This window comes from Chrysochloris asiatica, unplaced genomic scaffold, assembly GCF_000296735.1.
Source record: "Chrysochloris asiatica unplaced genomic scaffold, ChrAsi1.0 scaffold00098, whole genome shotgun sequence".
Classification (NCBI taxonomy): Eukaryota; Metazoa; Chordata; class Mammalia; order Afrosoricida; family Chrysochloridae; genus Chrysochloris; species Chrysochloris asiatica.
The window spans coordinates 8,465,662-8,476,737 of record NW_006408616.1 but is presented as its reverse complement, the minus strand read 5'-3'; the positions used below and the strand labels follow the sequence as shown (position 1 = coordinate 8,476,737).

At 39.0% G+C, this 11,076-nt stretch overlaps 1 protein-coding gene across 1 annotated transcript in view; it reads right to left on the bottom strand.

The window, feature by feature from the left end:
- STK38L (serine/threonine kinase 38 like) overlaps window positions 1-11,076 on the bottom strand; it is a 115,187-nt gene that overhangs the window by 21,828 nt on the left and 82,283 nt on the right. Inside the window, exon 3 of the mRNA XM_006866963.1 lies at window positions 6,208-6,259. Coding sequence (XP_006867025.1) covers window positions 6,208-6,259 — 52 coding nt within the window. The remainder of the gene's footprint in view (window positions 1-6,207; window positions 6,260-11,076) is intronic.

Below are 11,076 nucleotides of genomic sequence, written 5' to 3'. Positions count from 1 at the left end.
TTCTTGACTTTGTAGTCCCCCCCTCCCCATTTGGGTATCCAATGTCCAAGCTGCCCTTCTCTGTCCACTCTGTATGTGGGGGTGTGTGAATGTTTCTTGCTGTGAGGATTTGTTCCCTCTAAAAGATATATGTTTTATAGCATTATTATGACACAGGTTTATATCTAACAAACAAGTATTTAGTTCATAGTTTTGAACCTTAGTATTTTTCCTCACCAAATAAAATTCTGTCTTTCGAGTTAATTCTTAGTAGAGGTAACATAAAGTGTGTGTGTGTGGCCATGTGGTGGTAGTTGTTCATCTTCAACAGAACCTTACCAAGCTTTCAGTGGTTCAATTCTAAAGGTGGTGGTGGTGGTGGTTATGTGCCATGGAGTCGGTTCCGACTCATAGCAACTCCATACAGGGTTTCTGAGGCTATAAATATTTATGGGAGCAGAAAGCCTCATCTTTCTCCAGAGGAACAGCTGGTAGCTTTGAACCGCTGACCCTGGAGTTTGCAGCCCGATTTAGTAACGACTAAGGAGCTCTGGTAGCGTAGTGGTGAGGAATTGAGCAGCTAACCTCAGGGTCAGCAGTTTTGTTCCGTGGGAGAAAGATGAGGCTTTCTGCTCCCGTAAATATTTACAGCCTCAGAAACCCTGTACAGGGTTGCTATGGGTCATAATTGACTCAACAGCACTTAACAACAACAAAGGTAGACAGGAGTCCTGGTGTGGCGCTGTGGGTTAATGTTCAAGACTGCAAAGCCATTTGAACTGCAAGGTCGGTGGTTCAAGCTTACCAGCTGCTCCTTGGAAACCCTATACAGGGTCGCTATGGGTTGGAACCAACTCGATGGCACTTAACAACAACAACAAAGGTAGACAAGTCAAAACAATAAGAAATTACCATAACAGCTCCGAAATACAGTTTAAGACATAACCACTGATTGCTGTTGTGGTTAAGTATCATGGAGTCGGTTCAGACTCATAGCGACCCTGCACAGGGTTTCCGAGGCTGTAAATCTTTACGGGAGCAGAACGCCTCATCTTTCTCCCGCAGAATAGCTGATAACCACTGATTAGAACTTTCTTATTGCTGTGAAACCCACCAGCAGCTCCTTAGAAATCCTATACAGGGCCTCTATGAGTCAGAACCATCTCAACAGCACTCAACAACAATTCCTGTACATAAAGAGTCCTGATAGCATAGCTGGTTATGCGTTGAGCTGCTAATCACAAGGTCAGCAGTTCGAACCCACCAGGTACTCTGAGGGAGAAAGCCTCATGCTTTCTGCTCCCATAAAGATTTACAGTCTCAGAAATCCTATATAGTGTGGATATATAACTGACTTGATGGTCCTTAACAACAACAAAGCCTGTATATAGGGTCCTAATACAATGCTGAAGGATAAGCACTTGACTGCTAACCACAAGGTGGGTGGTTCAAACCCACCACTCCTCGGAAAATTGGAAATACAGGGTTTCTTAAGTAGTAACAGATTCAACATCAAAAGCATTTAACAACTTCTGAACAGATTTGCCTTAAAAAAGAGTTAGGTGGACTATTAATTAGAAATATGTGTCATTAATACAGTGAATTCTGAAACTTCTAACAAAGTTATTCCAAATGGATGAAATCAAGAAATTATGAAAGTATCTTCAAATTGTTATGTAAATGACATGCTTAGGCACATCAATAGTAGAAATTATGGCAATATGATGATAACAGTCAAGTATATAAGTTAAAGAAGTCTTGTCTAATGCTCTTTTCCATATTCACTACCAACTGCGAAATATGGTAGCATAGTGGTTACGAATAAGGCTGCTAATCTCAAGGTTAGCAGTTCGAAACTACCAGCGGTTCCACAGTAGAAAGATAAGGCATTCTGCTCCCGTAAAGATTTACAGCCTCAGAAACCCTGTGCAGGGTCGCTATGCGTCAGAACTGACTCCATGGTACTTAACAACAACAAATGGAAAAATTCAATAGGCAACAATGTTTTATTTTATTTCATTTTTGGTAAGAAGATGGGCAATAAGGGAAATTAAGTACCTACAATAAAGACACAATACTCATTACTTTATTAATTTAAAACCAGACATAACTAAACACATTGCCATCTAATAGATTCTGACTCAACAACCTTACAGGACAGAATGGAACTGCCCTGGCAAGGCTGTAAACCTTTCAGGAAGCAGACCACCGTATCTTTGTCCTGTGGATTCAAACCACAGACCTTATCATTTGCAGCTGAGCCATTTAACTACTACAGCACTAGGTTACTTGCATATGTATCTAGTGGCTATTACTTCTTTTACTTTAATATAATGGTTAATCGCAAAAATGTTTTAATAAAAAAGGAAGATGGATTACAGAACAACAGTGAATGTTTTTTTCTTATTTTTACATAAAAGCAAATACCAAAAATCCTTTTGTGTACATGCTGTTGCTGTTACGTGATGGCAAGTCAGTTCCAACTCATAATGACCCTGTGTAGGGTTTTCAAGGAGTGGCTGATGGATCTGAACTGGTGATCTTATAGTTATCAGTTCAGTGCTAGTCCTATAGTATGTTGCTATTGTTGTTAAGCGCCGTGGAGTTGATTCCACCTCATAGTGACCCTGTAAAGGGTTTCCAAGGAACGGCGAGTGTGTTTGAACTGCCAACCTTCAGGTCCAAACCAACCCTGAGGTTCAGCGCTTATTCAATGGTGCCACACCAGGATTCCATCCTACAGTAACGTGGATTTTTAAAAATGCCCTTTGAATAATAAAAAAACAGAACGTTATTACTAATAAGACAAAGCCCTGGTGACACACAGTTAAACGCATGGCTGTTAACCAAACGGTTGGTAGTTCGAACTCACGCAGCAGCTCTGTGACAGAAAGACATGATGATTTGTTCCCAAAGATATTACAGCCTAGAAAATCCTATGGGTAACCACAACTTTACTTTTATGAAACCAATGTTTACCCAAAATATAGGTGAAATGGCAAGGAGGGAAAGGAAAACCAGATCAATGGAATCGAACAGAAGGAATGGAAATGAAAATGCTGACACACTGTAAAATTGTAAGCAATGTCACGGGACGTTGGCTAAATGGGAACTTAATTTGGGGTGTAAGCGTTCATTTAAAACATTAAAATCGTTTTTAAAAATATAATTCAAAAAGGCCACAGGGTGGCACTATAGGATTATATCTTTCAAGATTTCAAGCATTTTGTTTTTTGTTTTTTAAAATCATTTCATAAATTAATTATTATCATTTTCCCTTCATGGATTATAAAATAGACTACAGTTGAGTGTAGCCGCAGAAACTTATTTACATGACCTTATAGGAGTCCTGGTGTGGTGCTGTGGGCTAATGCGTCAGACTGCAAAGTCGTTTGAACTGCAAGGTTGGTGGTTTAAGCTCACCAGCTGCTCCATGGGAATGCTATACAGGGTTGCCATGGGTTGGAATCGACTTGACAGCACTTAATAACAACAACATATTACATATACAGTTTCATAAAGTGTGTTCAAAAAGTGAGAAACAAGAGATGCAGTTAAGAGAAAATAATGTTCATTAAATATCCAATGGATTATGTAATGCAGCAAATAAATGACGTGTATATACTTTGGGGAAGGAGCTCTGGTAGCGTAGTGGTTACGAATCAGGCTGCGAACCTTAAGGTCAGCGGTTCGAAACTACCAGCTGCTTCGCGGGAGAAAGATCAGGCTTTCTACTCCCGTAAGGATTTACACCCTCGGAAACCCTGTACAGGGTCGCTATGGGTCGAAACCGACTCGATGGCACTTAACAACAACAACAACAATGCACTTTGGGGAGTCCTGGTATGGCACTGTAGGGTAAGCACTCTACCACAAGGTCGGTTTGAACCATAAGGTTGGTGGTTCAAACTTATCAGCAGCTCCTTGGAAACCCTATACAGGGTTCGCTATGACTGGGAACCAACTCGACAGCACTTAAGTACTACAACAACAGTGTACCTTGGGGCACAGCTATTTAATGGCAAAAAGGGAGTCATCGTAAATCAGTGCTGCAGTCCAGAGGTAGCTGAATTGAGTTTACATTAAAACACACACATACATAAAATAAAAATAAAAATTAAAAGCCTGTTGTTATATCTCTTCAAGACTTACATAGATTAAGCAGCTTGAAAGAGTAATCAAAACATTTTGTGGTAATCACATCCTGTCCTCTCCAAAGACCAAAAAAAATCTTTCAATGAGTAAAAACTTAACATTTCATGACCCTCTCTTACAGCCTGAACCTGCCTATTTTCATTTTCCATTAAACCCAAACCAAATCCATTCCTGTCAGTTGACTCTGACTCATAGTGACCTTACAGGACAGTGTAGAACTGTCCCATAGGGTTTCCAAGGCGGTAATCTTTACAGAAGCAGACTGCTCCATCTGTCTCCCACAGAGCAGCCTTCAGGTTAAGAGACAAAGCACTTTACACTTTACATTGAACTAAATATGCTTAATGGGACTTATCTTAAGTGAGATGAAATTAGTAATTCATCATTTTCTTCCTTGTCTGTTTCTTTGGAAATGGGTAGTTTTCAAATTCTAGATCTATAAGGAGTCCAGCTTTTCTAAAAGATTGTATGAAAGTTTTGAAATATGAAAGGGTTCAGGTATCACTGATTTTTAGTATATATGTTTTACATGACCACATTATATAAAGAGTTTATCTATTTTATAGAATTTGACAAAATCCAGAACCTAAGACGGGTATTGATAATAAGAATTTGTGGAATTTAAAGTATCTTTATGGAAAAACTGTAGACATTTAATAAATTGTTATAATAGGTTACTGACTATTCTTAGAGACTAACTCATCCCAAATATGCTACAAATTATTTGTTAGACTCAGAGTAAATAGCTCCCTATGTAGTTAATACTTGGTGTACAGCAAAGGTTACAAACTGAAAAATGTTAAACGTTTTAATCTAAATTGTGACGTTCTGTTGCCCAGAAAATAAAGTATAAATCTCTTTAGTAGTTTTCTAAATTTAATCTTAGCCTTAAATTATGAACTCTTACTATTTCCTTTATTGCACCCTTTAGAGCTCAGATGTAATTTCATTACTTAGTATATACTCATATACTCATTATTGTGTATAAACCTAGTGTCTGTTCTTTTAAATTCTACTCATTCTTTAAAGTTCAAATTATATGTTGTCTTCCATGAACAGCCTTTCCCGATCCCTTGAATTAAAAAACAAATAAAACCTCTATTTTAAAAGTTTGCAACATCTTATCCTCCATACATAACTTTACATACATATACACACCACTCACATAATCATGCCTTCTAATCTGTAAACTCCTTGAGGGCAAGATCCAATATGTACTTGTTAATGTATTGACCAAACATTCATTCTACTCCTCTGCCTCTTCCTGAATAAGACATGATCTGAGTGGATTTGGAGTCTCTACTCCATGAGAAGATGATATCGGAAGTGCACCTGAACAGAGTGATATGTAGAATAGAAGGGTAATACCCTGGGAGATAAGACAATTTCCCAGTGGAAGACTGCTTCAGTGAGACCTAAGGCTCCTTGAAGAATGGGAGTTGATTGTGTGTTAGGCAGACACAGCATGTGAAAAGGTCTATAAGAGAAAGTAACTTGATATTATTGGTGAGATGAGGCTAGAGAGACAAGCAAGTGGTCAAACTTCAAAGAATCTTGTACACCAACACTAAGTTTGCAGTTATCCTGAGAACATTCAGAAGACAATGAAAGGCATTCAGCAAAAGAATGACAAGATTACATCTGCTTTTACATCACTCTGGTTACAGAATGCAGAAAAATGAGAGGTGGGAGTGGGGCCAAGATTAAAGGCAGAGAGACCAATTAGGGACAGTTTCATGGAAGTTTAAACCAGGATAATGGCAATTGAAGATAGAGAAGTGCATGGCTTTAAGAAATATTTAGAAAACAGTTGAAAGGATTAGGAGGTGACTGACCCTCTTGACTGTCCCACTTTTTTGTTCCACATTTCTAGAATACTGTGGTACTGTTCACTAAGTATATGTTGTTGGAATAAAAAACACCTTGCTGTTATCTGTTAAAGACAGTCATAATAGCAACCAAGAAAGAAGCCCACAGTCGACGGATGAAATCTGTTTGTCATATAGTCATTTGAAATAAAAAATGAGGAAGTCATGCGAGTTATTTTTATACAGTAAACACAGCTTACATTACCTCTTCGTCTGCTAATCCTTCTTCTTCCATAGCCACTTCTAATTTCTTCTGCCTTTTAAAAGGGAAAAAATAATTTATTTTAATTAGGTTCCTAACTATTCCACATTTAAGAAATATACATTCATTTATTCAAGTTTACCACTTCAGGTTCCTACGTCAAAATGCAGTAGTAACTTTTGAGTTAGATCGCAATAATCACTAAGAATATGTCACTTTCTCAAAATAAAAGCCCAAATTTATATTTTGCAAATTAGCCAATAAATCATTTATTTATAAAATTTATTTCACTCACCTTCCTAAATTCATTATAAGCCAAGTGACTCATGTTCTTATATTGAAAACTCTGTATTAATGTTCATTCAACTTGTGGCACAGTGATTTACTTGATATGGCTCTTTTAGCAATAGTCTTTTTAACTTTCACCACACAACTGGGGGCAACCATGCACCCTGAGTGCATTTCCTTTGTCCCTGATGGATCTGGGTAACAGAAAAATGAAGGAAGACACTAAAAGTACTATATGATTCCATTGTGAGTAACTGTTAGCAGAGTTAGGTGAGAGTGTAAAAACTTGAAATTCTCTAGTATGGAGATTGGTCAGTTTTGCCACCTCACTGAGTATAAAATGAGCCATGTGAGAAGCAGGGACAGGGGCTTTCACTACTATCAAGAAAGAACAGCCAGGAGCAAAGCATGTCCTTTAGACTCCGATATCCCTGCACACTGAACCTCCTCAATCAAGGAGATAGAGAACTAGGACAGCCAGCAGCAGAACCATGCAAAGAGTACAAAACAGAGCACTAGGGTTCCTGGACCAGGGAACTAGTAAAGCTGAGTGCCTTCTGGCAGGAAGGAGGCTCACTTGTAGACTGGGGTACGTCCAGGCACATGCAGCCCTTTGGCCTCTGTTCTACTTGGGCAATGTTACAAAGTCATTTTACCACTGCCGATAGGTGCCCAAAGGGTATTCTGTTCTGTCACAAGTCTCAGCTTTAGCTCCATAAGAAAGCAAAATCAGCTCCCCAGAGGACCAGAAGTAGGTCTGCCTGCCAGCATAGCTGGGGATCATCTTGATCAAAGAACTGTGCCCTGAGCATTTCAGATCCTGAATTGTAACCTATCAGCTTCCCTAATGCTGTTATTGTTAAGTGCCTCTAGCATAACTTGATAAATATCAGATAATACTCAGAATGTTGTTGTTGTTGTTAAGTGCTTTTGAGTCGGTTCTGACCCATAGCGACCCTGTATAGCGTTTCCGAGGAGTGGCTGTTAAGTTTGAACTGCCGACCTTAGAGTTCAAACTGACCTTGTGGTCAAGTGCTTGTCCTACAGTGCCACACCAGGACTCCCTAATAAGCTGTACTTATCATGGAGTCCCGGTGCAGCGCTGTAGGTTAATGCACCAGACTGCAAATCCGTTTGAACTGCAAGGTTGGTGGTTCAAGTTAACCAGTCACGCCTCAGAAACCCTATACAGGGTCGCTATGGGGCAGAACCGACTCGAAGGCACTTAACAACATTATGAGTATTGTCTGATATTTATCAAGTTTAAGCTAGAGTTATGCAAAGGTAAATATATAAGCTAAAAGTAAAAATATTTAAGGTAAATATATCTGTGTTTGAATGGTAATTCTTCCACTTCACGTGATTCTAACATGTCATATAATTCCCCCTTACCCAAGGGGCATACATTCCAAGAACCCCATCGGACGCCTTAAACCTCTGTTAGTACCAAACTCTATATAAACATAGGTAAACAAAAAGTATTACTACTGTGGTTCTACTAGCTCATACACACATAAGTTTATTCCAAACATGTTTGAACATGTCTCTGGGATTAGGCAGATGGCTGCAAACAAGTTCTCTCAGTAATACATTTGCCTTAGTGTCATTTTGTTGTTGTTGTTAAGTGCCATAGCGACTATGAACAGGGTTTCTCAGGAATGGCTGGTGGGTTTGAACCTTGTGGTTAGCAGTCCAGTGCTGAACCTACAGTGCCATACCAGGAGCCCTAGTGTCATTAAGATACTTTAAAAAATCCAATCAGAACAGTGGCTATCAGAGGGATCTGCTGAGTCAGATATATTCAAGCTCAAAGATGACAGTGACTATTGCTGAGGATTCCCCAGAGGCACTCTTACTAGATTTTCTCAAAGGACTCAGCGCAATTATGGAGATGTAACAGGGTCACTACTAGATGGCACTTCACAGCAACAAATAATGCAGAAGGTCTAAGAACACTGAAAACTGCACTGGTGAGTTAAGAGGCCACAGAAGTTGTCCCAAGGAATTTTTTCTATCGTAATGCACCTGCTCATTCTCTTAGGATGGTAGCAGGGACTGTCCTATGGGCATTGCATTGGGAAACTTTACCCCAACTTCCCGATGGTCCTGATCTTCCTCTTTCAGACTTCTTTTTGTTCCTCAAAGTTAATGAACATTAAAAAGGAACACAACTTGCGTTCCTTGAGGATGCCAAAACTGCCTTTTCTGATGTGGTGTAAAGTGACAGGCACAGAATTCTTTGGGGGAAGGGTAAGAGAGATGGAAACACCACCTTCAGATGTAAACAGATCTAGATAGAGATAGCTCAAGAAACAATACCTTCATATCCTGGTTTTTTGTTTAATAAAACTTCCTATGATTTTGGAGCATTACATTTTTACTTACCCTCATATGTGTTCTGCCCCCTCCCCCATACATATAAAGACTCATTGACAACCTGAGATGTGCACATGATCCAACCTTGCTTGCTCAAAGTGAAGATGACTTAAAACATTTACTGATGAAGATCAAAGAGCACATCCTTCAGTATGGATTACATCTCAATGTAAAGAAAACAAAAATCATTACCACTGGACCAAGAAACAACATTCTTATCAACAGAGAAAAGATTGAAGTAGCCAAGGACTTCATTCTTCTTGGATCAACTATCAACGCTCACGGAAACAGCAGTCAATAAATCAAACAGCATATTGCAGCATTAGGCAAATCTGCTGCACAAGACCTTTTTAAAGTGTTGCAGAGCAAAGATGTCAGCTTGAAGACTAAGGTGTGCCTGACCCAAGCCATGGTATTTTCAATAACCTCATATGCATGCGAAAGCTGGAGAGTGAATAAGGAAGACCATAGAAGAATTGACGCTTTTGAGTTACAGTGTTGGAGGAGAATATTGAAAGTGCCATGGACAGGCAAAAGAAACAACAGATCCAGGTTGGAAGAAGCGCAGCCAGAGTGCTCCTTGGAGGCAAGGATGGCCAAGCTTCGTCTCTCAGACTTCAGACATATTGTCAGGAGGGCGCAGTCACTAGAGAAGGATATCATGTTTGGTAAGGTGGAGGGTCAGAGAAAAAGAGGAAGACCCCAATGAGATGGATTGGCCCAGTAGCAGCATCGATGGACTCAAGCATGGCAATAATAGTAAGGTTGGCCCAGGATCAGGCAACGTTTCGTTCTGCTATGCATAAGGTCGCTATGAGTTGGTACTGACTCAATGGCCCCTAACAACAACATATTGGGGCAAAAAAGAAGTAAAACTCTATTTGCAGATGATATGATCCTATACACAGAAAATCCCAAAGACTCAGCAAAATAACTACTAGACCTCATTGGAAGATTCAGCAAAGTGGCAGAGTACAAGATCAACATACAAAAATCAGTTGAACTCCTCTATAATAATATAGACATCACTGTAGGAAATTAGGAAAACAATACCACTTACAATAGCTACACAAAGGGCAAAATATTTAGAAATAAATCTAACCAGAAAGAAAACTATAAAACACTACTACAAGAAGCCAAAAGAAATTTACAAAAATGGAGAAATGTACCAGGATCATGGGTAAGAAGACTTAAAATCATAAAAACATTAATACTACCCAAAACAACCTACAGATATAATGCAATCCCAATCCAGAATCCAAACACATTCTTTAAAGAAATGGAAAAAACAATCTATGAACTTTATATGGAAGGGAAAGAGGCCTCGGATAAGCAAAGCACTGCTTAAGAAGAAGAACAAAGTAGGAGGTCTCTCACTCGCTGATTCAAATTTTTACTACAAGGCCACAGTGGTCTTGGTACAATGAAAGACAGATCAAGGGAACGAATTGAGAACCCAGAAGTAAATCCACACCCACATACAGTCAACTGATCTTTGACAAACAGCCAAAATACATTAGATGGGAAAGAGATAGTCTCTTCAACATATGGTGCTGGCAAAACTGCAAATCGATTTGCAAAAGAATAAAACAAGACCTATATCTCACATTATATACAAAAACTAGCTCAAGCTAGATTAAAGATCTAAATGTAAATCCCAGAACTATAAAGAGCATCAATTTCAAAATAGGGGAAAACTTAAGGGCTCTAATTCATGGCATATACAGACTATCAAACATAGCAAAAACACACACAAATTGAGGGATAAAATAGATGACTGAAGCATACTAACAATTTGGAACTTAGGTGCATCAAAAGATTTTACCAAAAAAGTAAAAAGGGAGCACACAGATTGAGAAAAATTTTTTTGCAACAACAAGTCAGACAAGGGACTAATCTCTAAAATCTATAGGCAACTACAACAAGAAAAAGACAAATAACCCAATTAAAAAATGGGTACAGGACATGAACAGACACTTCATCAAGGAAGATATTCAGGCAGCCAAAAAACATATGAAAAAATGTTCACAATCATTAACCATCAGAGAGATGCAAATCAAAATGACGAGATATCATCTCACACCAGCAGTTACAGGGAAGTTCAAAAAAGCAAAGGACACAAATGCTGACGAGGGTGTGGAGAGGCTGAGACCCTCCTACATTGCTGGTGGAACTGTAAAATAGTTCAACTGCACTGGAAAATGGTAC